The sequence below is a fragment of the Pongo pygmaeus genome, chromosome 20 (genome assembly GCF_028885625.2).
Source record: "Pongo pygmaeus isolate AG05252 chromosome 20, NHGRI_mPonPyg2-v2.0_pri, whole genome shotgun sequence".
Classification (NCBI taxonomy): Eukaryota; Metazoa; Chordata; class Mammalia; order Primates; family Hominidae; genus Pongo; species Pongo pygmaeus.
Genome location: NC_072393.2, coordinates 42,531,269 through 42,557,505, shown reverse-complemented (window position 1 = coordinate 42,557,505; position 26,237 = coordinate 42,531,269). Strand labels below are relative to the sequence as shown.

General features: G+C 41.6%; 1 protein-coding gene across 20 annotated transcripts in view; it reads left to right on the top strand.

The window, feature by feature from the left end:
- The window catches only part of ZNF585A (zinc finger protein 585A), a 69,949-nt gene that overhangs the window by 26,223 nt on the left and 17,489 nt on the right, over window positions 1-26,237 (top strand). For 8 of the 20 annotated variants that reach the window (XM_054462386.2, XM_054462388.2, XM_054462385.2 and 5 more), the window contains 3 exons: window positions 3,059-3,185; window positions 3,463-3,555; window positions 5,968-11,518. The exons of 1 other annotated variant lie outside the window; for it this stretch is intronic. In XM_054462386.2, coding sequence (XP_054318361.2) covers window positions 3,059-3,185; window positions 3,463-3,555; window positions 5,968-7,985 — 2,238 coding nt within the window. In that variant the 3' untranslated portion in view covers window positions 7,986-11,518. Of the gene's footprint in view, window positions 1-3,058; window positions 3,186-3,462; window positions 3,556-5,967; window positions 11,519-18,595; window positions 18,708-18,743; window positions 18,953-20,605; window positions 21,497-25,559; window positions 25,662-26,237 lie in introns of those variants that run through there. 11 more of the 20 variants (XR_010124921.1, XR_008495660.2, XM_063657610.1 and 8 more) reach the window with 9 other exon arrangements.

Genomic DNA, 26,237 nt, shown 5'->3' with positions numbered 1-26,237 from the left:
GTCTCGATCTTCTGACCTTGTGATCCGCCTGCCTCGGCCTCCCAAAGTGCTGGGATTACAGGCATGAGCCACCGCGCCTGGCCCTATTTGCTATTCTTTAAACTCATGTGGTGGTTTTTTTTTGAAGATGGAGTCTTGCACTGTCGCCCAGGCTGGAATGCAGTGGCGCAATCTCGGCTCACTGCAACCTCCGCCTCCTGGCTTCAAGTGATTCTCTTGCCTCAATCTCCTGAGTAGCTGGGATTCCAGGCGCGTGCCACCGCGCCTAGCTAAGTTTTTGTATCTTTAGTAGAGAGGGGGTTTCAACATGTTGGCCAGGCTGGTCTCAAACTCCTGACCTCGTGATCCACCTGCCTCAGCCTCCCCAATTGCTGAGATTACAGGCGTGAGCCACTGCGCCCGGCCCTCATTGTGTATTTTAATATTTATTTATTTGTTTATTTATTTTTGAGATGGAGTCTCACTCTGTTGCCCAGGCTGGAGTGCAGTGGTGTGATCTTGGGTCACTGCAACCTCCACCTCCTGGGTTCAAGCAATTCTCCTACCTCAGCCTCGGGTAGCTGGGATTACAGGCACACACTACCACGCCTGGCTAATTTTTTGTATTTTTAGTAGAGATGGGGTTTCACCATGTTGGCCAGGCTGGTCTTGAACTCCTGACCTCAGGTGATCCACCTGCCTTGGCCTCCCAAAGTGCTGGGATTACAGGCATGAGCCACTGCACCCGGCCTTATTTATATTTTTTGAGACAGGGTCTCACTCTGTCACTCAGGTTGAAGTGCAGTGATGCAATCATGGCCCACTGGAGCCCATCTCTCCATCTTTGTTCTTGTCTTTGCTGGGCAATGTCCCCCTTACCCCATACTTTGTATTACTCTTCTTATCTTCCAAGTTAAATTCTTCCACTTTATGAAATGTAAACTTATTCCCTCATGTAGAATGCACCTTTTCTTCTTTTTAGCCCTCAGGGAGTCTCAGATAGAGATCTACTTTTCAACACCTTAATGAACTTAATATCTTCCCTTTTTCAAACTTTGGTCTTATTTATTTTCTATATATTTCAGGTTGCTTGAAGACTAGTAACATAAATAATTCATTTCTGTGTCCTCAGGAGTAGCATAATGACTGGTCCTAAATTGATCAGCCACTGTATGGCAGGTTGTTCATCCATGCGCTAGAAGACTAAAAGGCAGCCTATTTCTTTCTTTCTTTTTTTTTTTTTTTTGAGACGGAGTCTTACTCTGTAGCCCGGGCTGAAGTGCAGTGGCATGATCTCGGCTGACTGCAACCTCCGCCTCCCAGGTTCAAGCGATTCTCCTGCCTTAGCCTCCTGAGTAGCTGGGATTACAGGCACCCACCACACCTGGCTAATTTTTTGTATTTTAGTAGAGACGGAGTTGACCTCCTGATCCACCTGCCTCAGCGTCCCAAAGTGATGGGATTACAGGCATGAGCCACCGGGCTGGCCAAGACAGCCTATTTCAATGGCCAGTTTTGAAAAAATGAGTAATTGACTGACTGTAGAACAGAACAAATAGCTGGAATTCTTTGTTAGATTTCTGTGTTCCACAAATTATGTAAAACTAGATTTTTTTTTTTTTTTTGAGACAGAGTCTCCCTCTGTCGCTCAGGCTGGAGTGCAGTGGCATGATCTCAGCTCACTGCAAACTCCACCTCCCGAGTTCAAGTGATTCTCCCGCCTCAGCCTCCCAAGTAGCTGGGACTATAGGCACCTGCCATCAGCCTGGCTAATTTTTTGTATTTTTAATAGAGACGGCATTTCACCATGTTGGCCAGGCTGGTCTTGAACTCCAAACCTCAGGTGATCCACCCACCTTGGCCTCCCAAAGTGCTTGGATTATAAGCATGAGCCACCGTGTCCGGCCCCCTCTGACATTCTTGCTTGGATTACGGGCGTGAGCCACTGCGCCCTGGCTAAAACTGGATACTTAATATGTGACCTATGTAAAATATAATTTCTTAGAAATTTCTTATCACTCAGGTGTATACATTTGTCACAAGGTCAAATGGCAAAATAAAGATTGTTGCATTTAATTGTATTATACTAAATTTGTTAACCTTGTCAGGTTAACAAATGTTATACCCTAGTTAATAATTTGCATTTTGTGGTGCTTAAGAGAAGGTGTAGTGATGACTACAATTTACATTGAAATACATTAAAAAAAGTAAGATGGATCAATGTGTAATGAAGCAAGTAGGGTAAGGTGTTAATGGTAGATCTAAGTAGTAGATGTATAGGTTTTTACTGTACAATTCTTTCTAATTTTCTGTATGTTTAAATTTTTCATAATAAGCTATTAGGGAAATGGGTGGCAGGTTCTTTAAAAAGGAAGCAAATTGGCCAGGCGCGGTGGCTCACTCCTGTAATCCCAGCACTTTGGGAAGTCGAGGCGGGAGGATCACGAGGTCAGGAGATAGAGACTATTCTGGCCAACATGGTGGAACCCAGTCTCTACACAAAATACAAAAATTAGCCGGGTATGGTGGCACATGCCTGTAATCCCAGCTACTCAGGAGGCTGATGCAGGAGAATTGCTTGAACCTGGGAGACGGAGGTTGCAGTGAGCCAAGATCACGCCATTGCCTGGGCCAAAAGAGCGAAACTCCATCTCAAGGGAAAAAAAAAAAAAAAAAAAGGCCAGACGTGGTGGCTCAAGCCTGTAATCCCAGCACTTTGGGAGGTCGAGGTGGGTGGATCATGAGGTCACGAGGTCAGGAGATCGAGACCATCCTGGCCAACATGGTGAAACCTTGTCTCTACTAAAAATACAAAAATTAGCTGGGCGTGGTGGCACGCACCTGTAATCCCAGCTACTCGGGAGGCTGAAGCAGAAGAATCGCTTGAACCCGGGAGGTGGAGGTTGCAGTAAGCCAAGATCACGCCACTGCACTCCAGCCTGGGGAACAGAGCAAGACTGTCTCAAAAAAAAAAGGAAGTAAATTAAAAACAACAAAACCCGAGTTCCATAATCCCAAATATAGTCACTCCACCCTGCAAAGCTGACTATGCACATTGAACAGGAATGTGCCCTTACAGGGATCAGTGTCCTTCAGGGATGTGGCTATCAATTTCAGCAGAGAGGAATGGCAGCACCTGGACCTTTCTCAGAGAAACCTGTACCGGGATGTGATGCTGGAGACCTACAGCCACCTGCTGTCAGTAGGTAAGCACAGTCACCTTGGTATCTGAAAGGAGGCCTCACTGAGAGTGTTTTCATTCTCAGTTGATGAATGCTGTTGGCATCTTAAATAGGTGATGGTTTTGTCCTTTTTTCCTCCAGGGTTCTTTGTTTGTTTAGGGCATTCAGAATATTACTCTGTTCTCAGAGATATCTGGTTACTTTCCTAAAGAACAAACCGTCACTGAACAATAAGACTATACTTGTTGGGCTCTGAAACATAATTAGCTGGACCCAGACCTTTATCATTTCCCATGAACAGGGTATCAAGTTCCTAAACCAGAGGTGGTCATGTTGGAGCAAGGAAAGGAACCATGGGCACTGCAGGGTGAGAGGCCACGTCACAGCTGCCCAGGTGAGTGAAGTGAGGTGAGTGTGACTCAGGTTAGGTGGGAGACGGGAGGAAACTCAGCTGTCTTGAAAAACACTGGAACCTGTGAAGTGCTATTAAGACCACTCTTCAGGAAGGTTCTGAATTTTTTGTATTGCTTGATGCCTCTCAGATCACTAAATGCCTTCTACCTGGATGACCTTCCTTGTTGATTATAAGCATGTGCCAGTCAGCCTCATTAAAGATATATCTTCATTATGTTCCTTTTCTGTAACATTCTTTTTTTCCCTGCCTTCCATATTGTCCTAGAGTCTCTCGTTTACATCCAGGTATTCCCGGATCTGCTTTCTTTCAAAATTACTCTGTGTCACACACTCCCACTCCTGCTACACCCCTTTTATTTCTGTCTTTCTCACTGTGAGATGCCTCAGAACTTTATCTCTGGGCCAGGTGCAGTTGCTCATGCCTGTAATCCCAGCACTTTGGGAGGCCAAGGTGGGTGTATCTCTTGAGGTCAGGAGTTTGAAACCAGCCTGGACAACATGGCAAAACCCCATCTCTACTAAAAATACAAAAATTAGCTGGGTGTGGTGGTGCATGCCTGTAATCCCAGTTACTTGGGAGGGTGAGGCACAAGAGTCACTTGAACCCAGGAAGTGAAGGTTGCAGTGAGCCAAGATCATGCCACTGCACTCCAGCCTGGGTGACAGAGCAAGACTCAGTCTGAAAAAGAAAAAAAAAAAAGAACTTTATTTCCAGTCAGGCTCTCTAACTATTTTTGCTATAGGAATGGCCATGAGATTTCTCATATCTTCCCAGTCCTTCAGGCCTTTCATCCAGCTGATGACTTGGGAATCATTGTCACTTAATCTTTGGGAATACCTCTCTGCTCTGTTTGACATGACATGATTAATCACCCTTTCTCACATTTCCTTCTGATGTTGCTTGAGCAATTCCACACTGTTAGGGTCTCTCTTCCTGGTTGGCTTTGTTTGTTTGTTTGTTTGTTTGTTTGAGACGGAGTCTCACTCTGTCACCCAGGCTGGAGTACAGTGGCTCAATCTTGGCTCACTGCAACCTCCACTTCCCAGGTTCAAATGATTCTCTTGCCTCAGCCTCCCGAGTAGCTGGGATTACAGGGGCGGGCCACCACGCCTGGCTAATTTTTGTATTTTTATTTTTATTTATTTATTTTTGAGACGGAGTTTCACTCTTGTTGCCCAGGCTGGAGTGCAATGGCGCGATCTCGGCTCACCGCAACCTCCGCCTCCCGGGTTCAAGCGATTCTCCTGCCTCAGCCTCCCACATAGCTGGGATTACAGGCATGAGCCACCATGCCCAGCTAACATTGTATTTTTAGTAGAGATGGGGTTTCTCCATGTTGGTCAGGCTGGTCTCGAACTCTCGACCTCAAGTGATCCGCCCGCCTCAGCCTCCCTAAGTGCTGGGACTACAGGTGTGAGGCACCACTCCCGGGCTTGTTTGTTTTTGTCATTGCTTAATTTTTATATTTCACCTGATGAGGTTTGAGTTTAATCATTGTCTTTAGTTTAGGACACACTATGACCATGAATATGGGTGAAGATTCTAATTTTATTTTTGTGATAATATCCCCTTTTCTCTCTTTCCCCTCACCCATCTCCCTTCCCACCAGAAGCCACTGTTTTGTATAATGGAAGCATTTTTTAATTCGTGCATGTTGTAAAATTTAAAGTGAATTAGGGGCGTGGATCATTAGTTTATATAAATCTTATTATGCTATATATCATGTTTTTTGCCTTTTTCCATGTCTATCCATGGTGTTGTCTGTTCATGTAGTTTATTTCTTTTAATTGCTGAATTGTTCCCCAGAATGTTTCATTTAAGTAGTGTCACACCCTTCTCATGAAATTACCCACCCTTACCCTTTTCTCTGTGTTCAAGCTGGATAAGCCATTTTTACCTTCCCCTCTAGCCTCTGCTAGCTGCTCTATGAGCAAAAAATGACTTATTATCCCTTGAAAAAGCGTTTGGATTTCAAACCTTATTACAGGGAATCTCTGGAAAAAAAAAAAGACTTCTTTCCACAATGAAAGGGAAGATGATGATAGAGATGATGTGAGATTGTATTTCATTCTAGAATAACAGTGACAGATTGATAACCAGATAGAGTATTATCAGAAAAGAAAATAAGTATCTAAGTGATGTGCTTTAATCAAGAAAATATTGACTACAAATAGGCATTATGAATATAAGGCTATCAGAAGAATAATTCATGTGAACCCAAACATTTTACATCTCCCTAAAAACCCTATCAGTGTGACTCATTTGGAAATGACTTGAAGCATAATTTAGATCTACACATTCATAATAGAATCGATGCTTCAAAGAATGTTAAGAAGAGTACTAAATATGGTAAAATGTCTTTCTATACTTACTGTGAATGTACTCCAACAGGAGAGAAATTATGGGACCATAATCAACATAGAAAAATCATTGGTTATAAACCAGCTTCCTCTCAAGATCAAAAAATTTATTCTGGGGAAAAATCCTATGAGTGTGCCGAATTTGGAAAGAGCTTCACCTGGAAGTCACAGTTCAAGGTACATCTGAAAGTTCCTACAGGAGAAAAACTCTATGTATGTATTGAATGTGGGAGGGCTTTTGTACAGAAGCCAGAATTCATCACACATCAGAAAACCCATATGAGAGAGAAGCCCTATAAGTGCAATGAATGTGGAAAATCCTTTTTTCAAGTATCGTCTCTTTTCAGGCATCAGAGAATTCATACCGGAGAAAAACTATATGAATGTAGTGAATGTGGGAAAGGCTTCCCTTGTAACTCAGATCTCAGTATACACGAGAAAATTCATACTGGAGAGAGACACCATGAATGCACTGACTGTGGCAAAGCGTTCACACAAAAGTCCACGCTCAAGATGCATCAGAAAATCCATACAGGTGAGAGATCCTACATCTGTATTGAATGCGGACAGGCCTTCATCCAGAAAACACAATTGATTGCACACCGAAGAATTCATAGTGGAGAAAAACCATATGAGTGCAATAACTGTGGCAAATCCTTCATTTCCAAGTCACAACTTGAGGTACATCAACGCATTCACACAAGAGTGAAGCCCTATATATGTACCGAATATGGGAAGGTCTTCAGCAATAATTCCAACCTCATTACACATGAGAAGGTTCAAAGTAGAGAGAAATCTTCCATATGTACTGAGTGTGGGAAGGCCTTTACCTACAGGTCAGAGTTGATTATTCATCAGAGAATTCACACTGGAGAGAAACCTTATGCATGCAGTGACTGTGGAAAAGCCTTCACTCAGAAGTCAACACTCACAGTGCATCAGAGAATTCATACAGGAGAAAAATCGTATGTATGTATGAAATGTGGACTGGCCTTCATCCGGAAGGCACACTTGGTTACACATCAAATAATTCATACTGGAGAGAAACCTTATAAATGTGGTCACTGTGGGAAATTGTTTACTTCCAAGTCACAACTCCATGTTCATAAACGAATTCACACAGGAGAAAAGCCCTATGTATGCAATAAATGTGGGAAGGCATTCACCAACCGGTCAAATCTCATTACACATCAGAAAACTCATACAGGAGAGAAATCTTATATATGTTCCAAATGTGGAAAGGCCTTCACCCAGAGGTCAGACTTGATTACACATCAGAGAATCCATACTGGGGAGAAGCCTTATGAATGCAGTACTTGTGGAAAAGCCTTCACTCAGAAGTCAAATCTTAATATACACCAGAAAATTCACACCGGAGAGAGACAGTATGAATGCCACGAATGTGGGAAAGCCTTCAACCAGAAATCAATACTCATTGTTCATCAGAAAATTCATACAGGAGAGAAACCCTATGTATGCACTGAGTGTGGAAGAGCTTTCATCCGCAAGTCAAACTTTATTACTCATCAAAGAATTCATACTGGAGAGAAGCCTTATGAATGCAGTGACTGTGGGAAATCCTTTACCTCCAAGTCTCAGCTCCTGGTGCATCAGCCACTTCACACAGGAGAGAAACCCTATGTGTGTGCCGAGTGTGGGAAGGCCTTTAGTGGCAGGTCAAATCTCAGTAAGCACCAGAAAACTCATACCGGAGAAAAGCCCTACATTTGTTCTGAATGTGGGAAGACCTTTCGACAGAAGTCAGAGTTGATTACACATCATAGAATTCATACTGGAGAGAAACCGTATGAGTGCAGTGACTGTGGGAAGTCTTTCACTAAAAAATCACAGCTCCAAGTGCATCAACGAATTCACACCGGAGAGAAGCCTTACGTGTGTGCTGAGTGTGGGAAGGCCTTTAGCAACAGGTCAAACTTGAATAAACATCAGACAACACACACTGGAGACAAGCCCTACAAGTGTGGCATCTGTGGGAAAGGCTTCGTTCAGAAATCAGTGTTCAGTGTCCATCAGGGCAGCCATGCTTGAGAGAAAGTGTGAGAAAACCCCACTGAGGGTTGGGTCTGATTGTACACTGTTGCATGCATGCAGCAGAAAAATATGTATATTATTGTAAATAGAAATGACCACATCAGAATGTCACACATGGCTGTTCTGGAGAGGGCCTCTGAGAAGGCACTGAATGAGGCGAGGGACCCTTCCTATATTGTCACCATCCCCAGTAAACCTTGGGGCATTATTCATACTGACAAGGAACTGAATCAATTTGGTGAATAGGAAAAGCCTTCTCATGAAAACTACAATGGAACACTGTTACCAAATTCTTCATAAGAAAGATCATGTTATGGGAATGATAATCCTGTTTACTGTGGATTAGGTATAGTGCCAACAGTTTGAATGGTAAGACAACATAATATATATGATAGTGATGAATCCTTCTGTGAGTTGTTTGTTTCAGAACACACTGTCTAGTAGAATTGTGGGTATTTTCTTCTTTTGAATCCAACACAGTTGTGCATATCCAATTCCCCATTGAGTATTTCTATCAAGCAAGAGATACTGCAATAAGACAAACTCCCTACGTATTCAGACACAGACCTCAGAGTATATGTTGAATCCCCATTGTCATAGAAAAAGACTTGCAGCCCCCTTCATTATCTGCCAGGACTGTCTCTGAGCCCCACAGGTTCTCAGCACATTGTGTTTGACACCCAGCACAGTGTTTTTTCTTTCTTTCTTTCTTTCTTTTTTTTTTTTTTTGAGACAGAGTCTTCTTCTGTCTGGCAAGCTGGAGTGCAGTGGCACTATCTTGGCTCACTGCAACCTCCATCTCCCGGGCTCAAGCAATTCTCCTTCCTCAGCCTCCCGAGTAGCTGGGATTGCATGTGCCACCACGTCCAGCTAATTTTTCTATTTTTAGTAGAGATGGGGGTTTCACCATGCTGGCCAGGCTTGTCTTGAACTCCTGACCTCATGATCCGCCCACCTCGGCCTCCCAAAGTCCTGGGATCACAGACGTGAGCCACTGCACCCGGCCCAGCACAGTGTTTTATACACTCCCACCACCCTCAAGAAAGCCTCTGAGGTTAGGATTTTCAGGTCATCTGGGACAACTTAAATTCTTCCTTCTGCTATTACAATTCTTCCCACTCAGTTGCCTCCTCCTTTTTTTTTTTTTAATTTACTTGTCGCTGAGTTGAAGCCCAGCATTTTACTTTCCTTAATGATCTGACTTTCATAAGTTGATAACTCATGAAATCATTATCTTACATTATATGAGATATGAGATAAATCATAAATCATATGAAATCGATAACTCATATGAAAACCAACCCCACCATATGTTCACTGTCTACTTGTGTCCATGTTCGTCCCATGCACCCCACAAGGACCTTCCCTGCCATGTGCTTCAAACATCAGTTCAGTTCCTGACTCAGGGCCTTTGTATTTGCAGTGCCCATTGCAAAGAGCACAATTCTTTATTTTATCTATGGCTTGTCCCTCATGTCTTTTTTTCCATGACACCTCCACACAGGCCTTCCCTGCCTGCCTGGTTTAAAATTCCAGCCCCTTACCCTTCCTCCTTTATTCTTCTCCCTAGCACTTTCCACCATACTGCCTGGTATATTTTGCTCATTTCTCTGTGGCTTCTACACTAGAAAATATTTCCCTTTTGTTCACCGCTATGAGTCTAGACCCATGACTGCCATACAGCAGGCATTCCATAAATGCACCTGTGGAGAGTTGACCGGTGCTTGTTGCGTGACTTCTCTCTGATTTTTTTCTGTGTTGCAGCATAAGAAGCGCTAACAGGGAGAACCAACTTGCCTAAAACACACCAGGCTTTTTCACCTCTAGTCTGTACCTGGGCTGTATCCCTTCTCAACCCTAAAGTTAAAAAGTCATTGTAAACCTTTTGGTCTGACGCTAAAGAAGGAAAAACAGGTACAGGAAATCCCATGTGGATGCTTGCTTCCAGGACTCCCTGCCATGATTCCAGAATCCCACAGCTCCAACGTGATTGGAAAAGACTCCCTGCTCATTTTTCCTCAGCATGCACAGCTCTGCCTGTCTCAGTTGCAACTCGACAGAGCCCCACTTACTCCAGAACCTAACCCATACACCGGCTCATCCTGCCCCGAGAGGAGTGCCTGAAGCCAATAGCAGGAAACTAGAGCAGACATGGGTGGATCTTCATTGGATATTAGGTATCTTGCCCTAGATAGGCAGCAGTGGCCTTACAGATGCTGGCAGATGATCTGATTAGATGCACAGTTGCTGGGTGGCCCCTCTGGAACTTGCAGAATGGTCTGTCTGGGGCCAGTCTATTGGCAGTTCTGGGAGTGGGAAATATTTGGGCTCTGCAGAGATGGTTTCACCTTTAAGAAGGGCAGTATGGGGAGGTGAAGATGGGGCCCAAAGGATAGAACATAGTCAAAGGAGCAGGGCCACAATGCCCCTTTAATTCCCAAGCCCTAGTTGGGCAGTGCTTGGTGACACATCCCATCACCTCACCTTGGATCAATGTCTACTGAGCCATCATTAGCTCTGCTTCCTCACTTCTTCACAGTATCTGATGGCCCATCACATGCTGCTCAACATCTTAGGCCAATGTCTGCTCACCCATTACCTCCCTTCACCTCGTCCAGCACTGTATCTGAAGCTTCACTATTCTTCCTTCAATTTTGGATATTTTGTGATACAACATTATCCCTAACTTAGGACAATGTCTGCTGAACCTCAGGAGGGTGCCTGGAAATCACCTCTTCCTTCCTAACATACCCTAGAACAAGGTCTGGTCCCCTTCATTATTCCCATTTTACCTTACTCCTAAATGTATCACTCCTCATGAATTCCAGGAAATATGGAGGAAAACACATTTCACTGTACATGACTTTCAATAATTTCTCCTTAATATTTATTGTAACGTGACATTTTAGTGCTGACATATATATGTATATGTATACCCATTTATATAAAAGACTAGTTTTTAGAGAAATTTTAGGTTCACAGCAAAATGGGGCAGAAGGTACACAGATTTCCCATATATCCCCTACCCTCACGTATACACAGCCTCCCCCATCATCAACATCCCCCTTCAGAGTGGTACATTTGTTACAATTGATGAAACTACATTGACACTATCAGCCAAAGTCCATGGTTTAATTAGGGTTCAGTCTTGATGTGCATTCTGTGGGTTGAGACAAATGAGTAATGACATGTATGCATTATTACAGGAGGATAAAGAGCAGTTTCACTGTCCCAATAATCCTCTGTGTTTCGCCTACTCTCCTAAACCCCTGGCTATTTTCTTTTGTCTCCATAATTTTGCCTCTGAACCATAAAGTATGCAGCCTTTTCAGATTGATTTGTTTCACTTAGTAATGTGGATTTAAGTTTCTTCCATGTCTTTTTGCAGCTTGCTCTTTTTTTTTTTTCCGCATTGAATAATATGCTATTGTCTGGAAGTACCGTGATTTATTTATCCATTCACCTACTGAAGGACATCTTAATTGCTTCCAAGTTTTGTTGATTATGAATAAAGATGCTATAAACACCTGTGTGCAGGTTTTTGTGTGAACATGACTGTAATATTTTAAGGTCGTATTTATTGAGGTACAATTTACATACAGTAATATTCACCCTTTTTAATGTAGAATTCTCAAAGTTTTGACAATTACATCATGCAGTCAATACCACAGTCGAGACAGAGAACAATTCCCTCACTTCCCTACATTTCCTCCTATTACTTTTTAGTCCATCCCTTTCCCCACCCCCAGCCCCTGATGATCACAAGCCCATTTTCTGTCTGTATAATTTTGCCTTTTCCACATGTTGTATAAATGGAGACATCCTGTGTGTGTCTCTGTGTATATATGTGTATGTATCTCTCTTTTTGAGTCTGACTTGTTTCATTTAATGTGATATATTTGAGATCTATCCATATTGTTATATGAGATAAAAATGGAAAATAAGGTGATGAAAAGATGCTTGACATCTTTAATTATCAAGAAAATGAAAATGAAAACCACAATGAGATACCTGTACACACCTTTTAGCATGCCTAAAAATAAAGACATAATGCTGAGAGTTGGCAACAATGCAGAGCAATGGAAACTTTCATGCATTGTTGGTAGAAATGTAAAATGTTACATTCACTTTGGGCAAAAAGTTTGGCAGCTTTTTTTTTTTTTTTTTTTGAGATGAAGTTTTGCTCTTGTTGCGCAGGCTGAAGTGCAATGGCGCGATCTTGGCTCCCCACAACCTCCACCTCCCGGGTTCAAGCGATTGTCCTGCATCAGCTGCCCGAGTAGCTGGGATTACAGGCATGCATCACCACGCCTGGCTAATTTTGTATTTTTTAAGTAGAGGTTTAGTTAGGGGTCTCTGCATGTTGGTCAGGCTGGTCTCGAACTCCTGGTCTCAGGTGATCTGCCCGCCTCAGCCTCCCAAAATGCTGGGATTACAGGCGTGAGCCACCATGCCCGGCCTTGGCAGCTTCTTATACTGTTAAACATACACTTATCATATGACCCACCAATCCCGCTCCTAGATATTTGCCCTAGATAAATGAAAAATTGTTTATATAAAAACACGTGTACTCAAATTTCACAGCAACTCTATAATTGCCAAAATTAGGCAACAACCCAAATGTAACAGTAGGGTGACTAATTAAACAGTGGGTGACTAATTGAACATCTATACAATAGAATACTACCCCAACATGAAAAGAAGTGATTTATTGACACTGGCTGCAACATGGATGAATCTCAGAAGTACTGTTTTATTTTACTATGTGATAATTTAAATGACATTTGAAAAATTATTAGATACTAGATTATAAATATAGATTTATGTATTTTAATTTTATGTGTACATATACACTGTATATTGTGTTTACAGTATGTTATAGCACATTATAATATTATACCTACTACAAAATAGTTTCCATTTTATATAATATATAGTATCTATTGTATGATTATATAATTTTTATATTTTATATATCAAACTTTCATGTAACATTTTAGTTATTTCTACTTTTACATAATCACATTTAATGTTTATAGTATAAAGTTATAACTATAATAACAGGTCATAGGGTTCAGACAGCCTGCAGTTGGAAGTGGTCAATATTTTTATTGTTTGTCAAGAATCCCAATTCTGGCTGATTTAGCATCAAGGAAGCTTTCTCCAGCTCTGGGCTTTTGCACCAACTGTGTTCTCTGGGCATACACTGCTTCCCCAGTGCCCATGCGTCTTGCTTTTTTCTTCCATCTTTGAAAAGCATACACCCCACCATTTGTATCTGAAGTAACACATCCATTGGGGTCACTTTCTGCTGTATTATTTTGTATATATTTGTGTTGCAGGCATTACCATCTGATTTGATATATTAAATATTTCTTTTTTTTTGGTTTTTCATCCAACCTTTCCACTAGACCTTATGAGACCTGGACTTGGTCTGTCTTGTTTCTGCTGTGTCCAAGGCACCCAACATGGTGCCAGCACAAAGCAGACACTCAGTACAAGCTTGTTAAATGAGTTCATGAATGAACAAACGAACGAATGAACGAACGAATGAATAACAGTAGTATTGACATTGACCAAATGCCCCACACAGATTGGCTAAATGCGTGGGGAGGTGGTAGGGTTGGTTCCAGGTCCTCTAATTCAAAATCTAATGCCCCTCCCCATGCTTCAGCATATCCCAGCCCTAATTCCACGTGCGGGTGGTGCCCAACCAACCTGCTACCCTCCTCCCAAGTATCCTACCTACATCCTTCCCTGGCATTCCACAAGGTCTCCCAACTCAGCCTCCTCTTGGTCACAGTGGCATACCATGTCGGTGGAGGACAGTCGTAAGGGACCCAGTGGCAGAGGTCTATTACCATTGGCATCTACCCTAGTACTTTCAATCCTGTACCCCATCATCTGTGCCATATGCTCCACCCCATTCACTGGAGCAGCCACCAGCAAATATGGAACCTAGGGAGTAAGAGGAATGTGACAGGGCCGAGGGTTCTGGGCCTCAGGCACTTCATTGGAAAATGAACGTGATGCAGTGTGGCAGATGATGACCCCGTGGCCAAAGTCAGGTTAAAGCCATGGTTGTCATGCACACTTGCCCTAATGTCAGAATGAATTGAGCCCTCCACCCTCAGCTTCAGTGAGGCTACTGTGCCCATGTGACTCTTATCTATGTTATATCCTACCCCACCCTATCCTGCTCTACTCCCCACTCCCCATATCATACCACTTATTCACTACAGTACTTAATTCTACCTTATGTTGATTCTATTATTGGTTTTAAGTATAACTATCATAATTTATAAATAAGATCACAATCTTTGTCACTATTTGTTACATGCCTTTAATTATTAAGATACCATGAATAATATATGAACTCTGATGCTAAGAAATCCTGTCCATTCTAGTTTCTACCACCTTCAGATTGGAGTTTGCATGAGCACAATAGCCTCAGCTCTAGAGGTAATGTTTTTCTCCCTCTGCAAAATCAACACAATTAGATTACTTCCTTAGTGATATTATTATGGTGTTATTTCAATATTTATTATAATAATAGATATTGCTACTAAAACAAAAGCTGGTATTTTCTGTTTCCATCTGTGAAATAGGATAATGTAAACACCACATTAATACAAGCATTTATATTAAGTTTGTGACTATAATAAATGTCAATCCTGAGAACCCGGTGTGTTCTATTATACTCTGAAAAATGGGCCCATTTATAATGCAGTGTTGTCTATTGCTATGGTCTAAATGTCTGTGTCCCTTTGAAGTTCGTATTAAAGCCTAATCTCCAGTGGGATAATATTAAGAGGTGGGGCCTTTGGCAGATAATTAGGTCATGAGGACTTTGCTCACATGAGTTGGATCAGTACCTTATAAAAGTCACCTAAGGGAGCTTGTTTGCCCTTTCCACTATATGAGGACATAGCAAGATGGCACAATCTATGAAGCAGGGAGTGCTCACCAGACACTGAATGTTCTGGCATCTTAATCTTGGATGCGATGGCTCACGCCTGTAATCCCAGCACTTTGGGAGGCCAAGGCAGGTGGATCACCTGAGGTCAGGAGTTCGAGACCAGCCTGGCTAACATGGTGAAACCCCGTCTCTACTAAAAATACAAAAATTAGGCAGGCGCCTGTGATCCCAGCTACTCAGGAGGCTGAGGCAGGAGACTCGCTTGAACCCAGGAGGCAGAGGTTGCAGTGAGCCAAGATCGCGCCCAGCCGATTTGGAGGGTTTTTTAAAAACCATATTCCTGCTACTAATCTCGGGTAGCCTGTATTCTATGTGTATCTACACCAGTTTATACCTTGTCTTTTCATTCTCTTTACTATCACTTGATGAACTAAAATTATTATTTTAATATAGTCAGTTTTATCAACCTTTTACATATAATAATTTCTTGGTGTTCTGTTTAAGAGATCTTTCTATTGCCACAAAGTCTAAAACACATTTACTAATATTTTTACTAAAAGTATTAAAGCTATGTTTTTAACATTTGAATCATTAATACACATAGGATTGGTTTTTGCATATGCTACCAATTCAACTTCTTTTATTGTTTTCAGCCTATCCAAATTTTCTTCCTATACATGGCAATTTTCATCTTTTTTTCTTAGTAAACTTCCTATTTTATTAAATTTTCAAATGGATTTCTCAAAATATCCTTAGAATTCTCGAGTTTTAAATCTTTCTCTCAGTAGCAATGTTCCTTTTTCTTTCTCATGTTGTTTTCTTTCTCTATTTTTTTCAAAATAGACTTTTTTAATTTTAATTTTTTTTTTTTAAGACAGAGTCTTGCACTGTCACCCAGGCTGGAGTGCAGTGGCACGATCTGGACTCACTGCAACCTCTGCCTCCTGGGTTCAAGTGATTCTCCTACCTCAGCCTCCCGAGTAGCTGGAACTACAGGTGTGCGCCACCACACCCAGCTAATTTTTGTATTTTTAATAGAGACAGAGTTTCACAATGTTGGCCAGGATGGTCTCGATCTCTTGACCTCACGATCCACCTGCCTCGGCCTCCCCAAGTGCTGGGATTAGAGGTGTGAGCCACCGGCACCCAGCCTTTAATTTTTATTTTAAGTTCTGGGGTACATGTGCAGGATGTGCAGGTTTGTTACATAGGTAAGCGTGTGCCATGGTGGTTTGCTGCACCTGTCAACCCATCACCTAGGTGTTAAGCCCAGTATGCATTAGCTATTTTTCCTAATGCTCTCCCTCCCCCCACCCCACCCCCAACAGGCTCCAGTGTGTGTCGCACTGGGAAACCAAATTGTGTGACTCGCTTTATTGTAGTGGTCTAGAACCAAACCCTAAATATCTCTGAGGTATGCCTGTGTTTGTATAATACTATTGTTATGGAAATAAAAGGGTCTCAATCCAGGCTCCAAGAGAGGGTTCTTTCTTGATCTCTTGCAGGAAAGAATTCCAGGTGAGTTGTAGAGTGCAGTGAGAAGAGATAGTTTATTGAAAGCTACTCCACAACAGAGTAGGGTGTCCTCAGAAAGCAAGTGGAGGAACATCTGTTAAGTTTTTCTTATATAGGGGTCTTGTCTATGTAAAGACTAAACTAAGCTGTGCCTATGCGTGGGTGGCCTGACATTATGACAAAATTTATTATTCTATTGATTTAAAGAAAACTATCCCTGATATTTTAGTAAGTATATCAAAGTATAACTATAATGATCTTGAAAGCATTTATTGTTATGGGTATTGGACATCTGGACTTACTGTTCTAGGAGTTTGTCCTTGCAGGCATTACCGGGCTGCTTCCTTCACTGTAAACATGTTAGGACCATGAGTTGTGACTTGCAATGAATGTGCCTTGCTAGTGTCAAGATGGAGCTGAACTTAAAATGGTGTCACTCTGGGTCTCCTAGGTTTCTTCTTCCCTAACACTATGACCACATCTGCTGTCTTCTTGATGTTTCCTTGTAAATGTTTTTAATTCCTTTCTTTTTAAATTAGAAATTTACTATGAAAATTTCACACAAATACTATGGAAGAGAACATTATAATGAATTCTGTCTACTTATCATTTATCAACATTTTCTTTTGCAATACCATATACCCCTCCTCAGTGGAGTTTTTTTTTTTCTCAGTGGAGTTTTTAAAGCTAACATTATTCCACCCATAAATATTTCCACACAAATCCCTAAAAGATAAGTCATCTTCTTTTGAACAGAACTACATTACTGACAAAATCAACAGTAATTCTTAGCCCCTTGGTAGAAATGTGTGTTTATTAATGGACTTCCACAGATGTTTCCTTAGACCGTCCTTTGGGAGAAGAAAGAAAACCTGAGATCAGCAGAGTCTAATTCTCTAAACATATTTTTAAGCCGAGTCCCAGAGACAGACATAACTGGCCTGAAGGCATCCAGCATGCCCACATCAGAGTGTAGGTTCAATTCCCTGAAAACAAGTTTCCCACCTGCTGGAACTGAACACATTGGGTAGATAATTTCCCACCACTGTCAGGTAGAACTTCCTGTCAGAAGCTGAGCTGTGAATAATGTTTAGGAGTTCACCAAGTGAAAGGAATTGTATCTTTACAACTCCTCATCCCCACCCTCCAAAAAGGGGAGTAAGGAGGTGTTAAGCGGCTTCAGAATTTCCACAGAGGAGAAGCTAAGGGTCAGAGCCTGCACTTAAAGCTTCATTGACATGGTAAGGCGATTGTTATTAATTATATTTTAACTTCAAGGTAAATAAAAACACTCTTCTTTAGGTGCTTTTAGTCACACGTTGGCCATACTAAAGACTATTAGTGTTGTTATTATTGCTGCCTACTATAGTTGCACTTGAGGTATTTAGTGTGGAGGGTAATGGGTGATTCAAATCTCTATTCACCTTCCCACCCGACCCAGCCCTTCAGAAGGGGATGCCTGGACTTCTCCTCCCTCCTCTGGTGGTATCTCCCAGGAGAGGATTGTATTAATACTATTGGACTTCTACCCTATTTCCCAAGGTGGTTTCTCCATTAAAAGTTGTACCACCCTTCCTGCAGCCTACTATTCATTCAGATGTCTCTCAGACTTTCAAGGTGGTTTCACTCAAGAGATGACTCCCCTAGTGACCTTTCCACCTTTTTCCTGAATGGCGTCTCTAAAAAATGGACTTTGCTATCCTGATTCCTCCCATCATCTGCCTGTGGTTTCTCCCAGGATCCCCTTCACTTGGTGATTTTTCCCTGGCTCCTCTATTCCCTGGTTTCTTCCAGCAGGTAATTATTATCCTCAGTGTCCTGTATTCAGAAGGGTAACTTAGCTTTTCTAAATATAACATACAGCGCCAGACCCACATTTCCAGTAACTTTCTCCTCCAAAATAGAAGCCTAGTCAGACAAGGGTCACACTCTAGCATCCTGTGTAACTATACCTGCCTCGCTCTAGGAAACCCTGCCAGCGGCCAATTCCTCTGCTCTACGGAACGGATATGCTTTCAAGATGGCGGCCCACACGAATAAACACCATAAGGGCGCGGCCATGTTTTCTGCCGGACAGCGCCACATTACGGAAACTGTGCGCTATGTCTGCGCCCTGTTGACTTCGCTGAAACGGGCTTCCAAGTTTATTCAGAGCATGCGCCATATCAACAGCCTACAAAGGGGAGGTGCTAGAAGTCGGACCGGAAGTGGAAGTGGTCCTCCAAGGTTTTTTTGCCGCTGGTGTCAGGAGTATTTTCATATTCCAATATCGATAAATCTTCGAGGTGATTTTGGTTGATCACGATTGGGGTTTCTGTGGAGCCAGTAATAGGGGGTGTCGAGGTTGCCTGTGGAGTTAGTGATTGCGGTTTCAGGCTTCGGTGATGGGGTTCTGTGGCGTCCGTTGTTGATTGTGACGGATTTCTCGGGTCATTGATGGAGCTCTTTGGGATGAGTGATTGAGGTTTGAGGGTCAGTGATGGGAGTCTGTGGTCAGTGACAGAGCCTGTAGGGTCAGCTATGGTGATCGGTGAGGACCGTAATCAGCTTGCTTTCTAACCTGAGTTGAAAGTTCAGCTTTTTAATTTTCAGTCTTCTTTAATATAAAAATTCTCAAGTTTTGGTGAATCTTTGTATTAAAAATTGTTCAAATCTAAGTGTTTTTTTTCTTTGATCCATGAGTTATTTAGAAGTTACTTTTTTGTTTTAAGTAATGTCTGTTTAATGCTCAAATTGAAAAATTGCTTTATGACCTAGTTCGTGGTCAGTTTTCATGAATGTCACATCTATTACATAAAAACAGTGTACTATGTTCTCTAATTGTATTGTTATAGATATTAATTAAGTATATATTCAAAAAATATATCTGTCTCCTCACAGATTATTTTGTCTGCTTAATTAATTACAGAGGTAAAGTACTCACTCTGGAAAGGTTATTTGTCCATTTGTCCTTCCTTCTTTTTCTGCTTTATATATGTGAAATTATTAGGAACAATTATGTGCACTTTTTTTTTTTTTGATATGGAGCCTCGCTCTGTCACCCAAGTTGGAGTGCAGTGGCGCGATCTCAGCTCACTGCAACCTCCGCCTAGTGGGTTCAACGGATTCTCCTGCCTCAGCCTCCAGAGTAGCTGGGATTACAGGCGCCTGCCACCACGCCCAGCTAATTTTTTGTATTTTTTAGTAGAGACGGGGATTCACCATGTTGACCAGGCTGGTCTCAAACTCCTGACCTCAGGTGATCCACCTGCCTCCGCCTCCCAGAGTGCTGGGATTAAAGGTGTGAGCCACTGCGCCCGGCCTATGTGCATTTTTAATACGTTATAGATATGACTAAGTAGCTCAAAATATAACAATTCAAGCTTATACTAACAATTTATAAAATAACTCATTTTCCAAAATGCTTTTCCAGCAGTGGATATTGTTGCATTTTAAAAGTTTTTAAAATTTTGAGGGAAAATTATATCTAATTGCTCCAATGCATTTTCCAGTTACTAAAGTTGGCATCTTTTTGGTTAATTGCCATTTGTTTCCTTTTTTGTGAATTTTCATATCTTTTGTCCTACTTTTTTTGTGGTATATTTTAACATAAAATTAGGAAACATCATCTAATCAAAAGTATCTGATTTTTCTGCTATAGCATCTGTGTTTCCTATCAGGTGTAATAAGATCCCTCCCAGCCCACCACAGTGTTATACACATATATACTTCTAAAATTTATTTTAATAGTCTTTGTGATTTAACAAATACACATAATTAAGTGATCAGTCCTGCTGGCATTTGCCTACTGAATAGTGTGTGATGGAGATCTAGTTTGTTTTTTTCCAGGTGGCCGGCCAGTTATATCACTGCATTATATCACTGCCATTTATGCAATGAATGTCTTATGCACACTCATTTGAATACCACTTTTATCACATATATAGATCAATATTGTCTGCTATATTTATTGTTTTACTTGTTTTTGTTACATTGTTTTTATATTGTTTTAATATGTGATAATGCATGGTAATCACTGATATGTATTGTATGATTTTTTTGTGTCTGGGAGGTATTGAGCACTTTACAAGTATTATCTCATTTAATTTTTGTAACTTTGAGATAAGCATTTTCATCCTCATTTCTGAAATTAAAAGTGAAGAAACGGCCGGGCGCAGTGGCTCACGCCTGTAATCCCAGCACTTTGGGAGGCCAAGGCAAGCAGATCATGAGGTCAGGAGATCGAGACCATCCTGGCCAACATGGTGAAACCTCATCTTTACCAAAAATTAGCTGGACGTGGTGGCGCATGCCTGTAATCCCAGCTACTTGGGAGGCTGAGGCAGGAGAATTGCTTGAACCCTGGAGGCAGAGCTTGCAGGGAGCCGAGATCACACCACTGCACTCCAGTCTGGCGACAGAGCGAGACTCCGTCTCAAAAAAAAGTGAAGAAACTTCTGTTCTCATAGGTGAAAAGTGTCAGAGCTGCAGTTCAAATCTGCAGTAACGTTACTCCATCTCTCATGACTTTTCCCATATTTCACTGTAACTAATACCTATCACACATTTTGTTAAATTTTATGTTCTCTTCAGCGCTGGTTCTCAAAGTGTGGCCCCTGTACTGACAGCATCAGCATTTCCTGAGTTAGAAATGAAACTTCTTGGGTTCTGCTTTAGACCTACTGAATCTGAAACTGTGGAGTAGGCTGAGAATTTTTAACTGTGTTTCATTTAACAGGTCCTCCAGGTAACTGGAATGCATACCCATTTGAGAACCACTGCTTTGGTTTCTAGCTCAGGAACCTGCACCTTGATATATCCAGGAAGTGCTTATGTGGTGAATGTTAAATGACTGACTATGGGAACATGGTCTTTCCAGGTTTCTGGGTGTCTTTGGGGAGCCCCTGGGTCAGATCTTCCTCCAGACTCCAGCCCATCTCTTCAGAGCAGCTCTGCTTGAGTTCACAGATGACTGCCAAGCTTCAGACACCCTAGAGAAAAAGGGTTGAGACCCAGTGTGGCCATGCCAGCTAATTGGACCTCACCTCAGAAATCCTCAGCCCTGGCTCCAGAGGATCATGGCAGCTCCTACGAGGTGAGAAGGAGGAGTCCCAGGGGGTGGGAATTCAATCCAGGACTAGATATCTCTGGTCTGTCACTAGAACCTCATGACTGAGGGAGGCAGCTGGGCCACAGGAAGCAGCTGGACTCTAGACCTGCTGCTCCTGAAACAAATCTTGATCTTCCTGTTGAGAATGAGCAACACGTGGGTAATGTCTCTGTCTCTGGAGGCCATCTGTGTGACAGTGGAGAGGTGGACTGTTAAGAAAAACTGTTGTTTATTTTGTCATCACACTACATTGATCTTTGGGCTGTGGATAGATTTTCCTGGTTAGAAGTCACTTTTCTGTGGGATTTTCAAAGTATTGCTCTGTTTCTTCCTAAACTGCCTCCTCAAACGCAAATATTTTCTTTCTTTCCTTTTTTTTTTTACATTTCTGTTTTTCAGATATTGGTTCTCCATTTTTTTTTCCCTCTACTGTTTTCTATTTCTTTGCTGCTCTCTTTTTCGGGAAGCTTTGTCACATTTGCCTTCCAGCCCTTCTTTTGAGTTTCTCATTACCGCTATCAACATTTTAATTTTTAATAACTGTAATTTATTTTCTAAATATTTTTTTTGATTAGCATCTTGTTCTTATTTCATGGGTATAATTTTATTTCTCATACCTCTGGAGATATTGTGATAGTGTATTAGGAAAGTTTAGTTTTCTGAATAGGGAATATATACACTTAGTTCAAAAATAATATTGGTAAAATGGGAATAATAGTAAAAAATAAAAATTAGAAACAATTAGAAACAATTAGAAATATATTTAACGGCAACACACCCTGAAAAGTGTTATAGGAAACAAATTCAGGGGAAACATGGATCTGTGGTTCACCCACCTCCGTTCCCCACCTACCCCCATGTTTCTCAACATAGAGGACCAATTTTATTCTTTTTCTTTGATTGCTTAGTTCTATAAACAAGTAAAAACAACTACACATTTTTTTCTTTCTATTTCACAAAAGGTGCCATAGTAGACTAAATTTTCACACATTGCTTTTTAAATATTTGGTAAAATACAGCTCATATGATGAACTATGTAGCAGTAGGCGTTCTTCTCGTGTCTTTCCTTTCTGTTGCGTGTGTGAGTTGTAGTAGAATTTCATTTCATGGTTTTAGTCACAGGTAATAAGAATCTTCTAGCTGAATTTCACTGAACCTGTACTTCTGTTCCTATTGGGAAATTTTATGATTGATATCTTAATCATTTTTACCTAGAAGACACGAAGGGTAGATTGAAGCAAAAGCTATAATTGGTAAAGGTATAATTGGCAATCACTTTCCTTATGCAGAGTAAGGAGACTTTTATGGATCGAAGAAGATTCTGATTTTTGTCTGTGCTCAAGTATAATGACAGAGTGGTCTTGGTTTTGTCCTCCACCATGGTGATCAGAGATTGGTCTTGTTTGCTGTTGGTGTTCCAAGAGATTATTTTTGTGTAGCGCCATGGAGAACACCATGAGTTAGCTGGCCCCTGCCAGGCTATCTTCTAGCAAAACTGAGGTTTAACTGATAGTACCAGGCTAACTCTCAGCAGTCAGGGGCTGCTTTTATCCTCATTTAAAAATAAAGGAATGAACCAAAAGAAAGCTAGGGATGCAATTTAGGAACAGGTCAAAAGGAATTTAAGGTGAAAATCACTTAAAGGGATGAAGAGGATGGTTCATACTTATAAAAGGGAGAATATACAAATAATTATAAAAATTATTAGCATTTGTTTAACTAATAATGTATCTTTGAACTATATGAAGTAAAAATGAACAGAAATCATTAAATATACCATTGGCCATTTTAGTACACTACTCTCAAGGCAGACAAAGAATGGAAACCTTTGCCATCATACTGATTCTGTTTTCTAAGAGCATTAAATTAGAAATAAAAAGTAAGGTCTGGGGCGGTGGCTCACGCCTGTAACCCCAGCACTTTGGGAAGCCAAGGCGGGTGGATCACGAGGTCAGGAGTTCGAGACCAGCCTGGCTAACATGGTGAAACTCATCTCTACTAAAGATACAACAAATTAGCAGGGCATGGTGCCACGCACCAGTAATCCCAGCTACTTGGGAGGCTGAGGCTGAGAATCGCTTGAACCTGGGAGGCGGAGGTTGTAGTGAGCTGAGATCGTGCCATTGTACTCCGGGCTGAGCAACAGGGCGAGACTCCATCTCAAAAATAAAATAAAATAAAAATAAAAAGTAAAAGGCTCTTACACAACAATGTGAATGTACTTCATGCCACTAAACTGGTCACTTAAAAATATTAAAATGGCAACTTTTATGTTATGTGTATTTTTACCACAATTAAAAAGCATTTGGGGCCAGGCCCAGTGCCTGTAATCCCACCACTTTGGGAGGCTGATGTGGGTGAATCACGAGGTCAGGAGTTCGAGACCAGCCTGGCCAACATGGTGAAACTCCATCTCTACTAAAAATACAAAAAATTAGCTGGGTATGTGGCGGGCACCTGTAATCCCAGCTACTCGGGAGGCTGAGGCAGGATAATTGCTTGAACCTGGGAGGCAGAGGTTGCAGTAAGCCAAGATTGTGCCACTGCACTCCAGCCCAGGCGACAGTGTGAGACTCCGTGTCAAAAAAAAAAACCAAAAAAAAAACATTTGGATAAAGTAGTGCATTTTAAAGTTTGTGTGGTAGTCTGGGTGTAGTGGCTCATGCTTGTAATCCCAGCATTTTGGGAGGCTGAAGTGGGTGGATTGCTTGAGCTTAGGAGTTCGAGACCAGCCTGGGCAGCATGGTGAAACCCCATCTCTACAAAAAATACAAAAATTAGCCAGGTGTGGTGGTGCAGGCCTGTAGTCCCAGCTACTTAGGAGGCTGAGGTGGGAGGATCGCTTGAGCCTGGGAAGTAGAGGTTGCAGTGAGCTAAGATCATGCCACTGTACTCCAGTCTGCATGACACAGTGAGACCCTGTCTCATAAATAAATGAAGTTTATGTGTTAAAGCTAACCTGTGGGTAGAGGGGAAAAACTATAGATTTAATTGCTTCTTTTTGGAATCCTGGACGTTTAAAAAAAAAAAAAAAGACCTAAGGTATGAGTTTGACAGAAACACAAGTTGCCTCTATGTGTCGACAATCAAAAAATGGAGTAAATATCTACATAATCAAAGACTGTGTGGCCGGGCACGGTGACTCACACCTGTAATCCCAGCACTTTGGGAGGCCAAGGTGGGTGGATTACGAGGTCAGGAGACCAAGACCATCCTGGCCAACATGGTGGAACTCCGTTTCTACTACAAAAATTAGCCGGGTGTGGTGGTGCTCGCCTGTAGTGCTAGTTACTCAGGAGGCTGAGGCAGGAGAATTGCTTGAACCCAGGAGGCAGAGGTTGTAGTGAGCCGAGATTGTGCCACTGCACTCCAGCCTGGGGGACAGATCGAGAGCGAGACTCCGTCTCAAAAAAAAAAAAAAAAAAAAGGACTGGGCCAGCATGGTGGCTCACACCTGTACTCCCAGCACTTTGGGAGGCTGAGGTGGGTGGTTCACTTGAGGCCAAGAGTTCGAGACCAGTCTAGCCAACATGGCGAAACCCCATCTCTACTAAAAATACAAAAATTGGCAGAGTGCCACAGTGCAGGTCTGTAATCCCAGGTACTTGGAAGGCTGAGGCAGGAGAATCACTTGAACCTGGGAGGCGGAGGTTGCAGTGAGCCGAGATCATACCACTGCATTCCAGCCTGGGCGACAGAGCAAGACTGAAAAAAAGAAAAAAGAATGTAACAAAACAGGAGAAACAGTTACTTCCATACCTAAGATTCAAACAATCATGAATGAATATTATATAAAATCATGCCAAAAATATGAAAGTATAAATAAAAGGATAAAAGTTTACAAAAAATAGATATAATTGGTAAGAATTTAAATGGTTCAAAGTCCTTGAAGAAATTAAAATGTTGATTCAGCATTTCCAACACAGTAAAAAATAATGGAAAGGTCATGCTTTTTATAGTTGGTCATTATGCTGAAGTTTTGGGTAAAGAATAATATTTAAAATTATTCTCAACCTTGCTTTTGGTTTTTGTTTTATTTTGTTTACAGTGTTAACCTTGATGCCTGAAAGAACTGGAAATTATGAAGATAGATTCAGAAGTCAAATATGTTAACTAACTGCATTGAAGAGTAGAAGAAAACAATAGCCTAGTAGGTTTTTACTGGGATTAGTGAAACAACTGCTATTTTCTCAGCAACCCACTCCAAAGTCAAAGTCAAAACTAAAATCGTAAAATATCTCAAAAACAATAAAAATGCTATCTATATATCAGAAGCTCTGATATATAGCAAAACTGTACTAAAAATAATTTAGAAAAATAATTTATCTCATGCAAATGAATAAAAAAATCTAATTGAAAAGGATGAATTTCTTTTTTTTTTTTGAGACGTAATCTTGCTCTGTAGTCAGGCTAGAGTGTAGTGATGCGATCTTGGCTCACTGCAACCTCCGCCTCCCGGGTTCAAGCAATTCTCCTGCCTCAGCCCCACGAGCAGCTGGGACTACAGGCGTGCGCCACCACGCCCAGCTAATTATTTTGTATTTTTTTCAGTAGACACGGGGTTTCACCATGTTGGCCAGGATGGTCTCGACTTTGACCTCGTGATCCACCCACCTCAGCCTCCCAAAGTGTTGGGATTACAGGCATGAGCCACCGCACCCGGCTGAAAAGGATGAATTTCTAGAACATTAACTACCCCACCAAATTTTTAATTACCATTTACCAC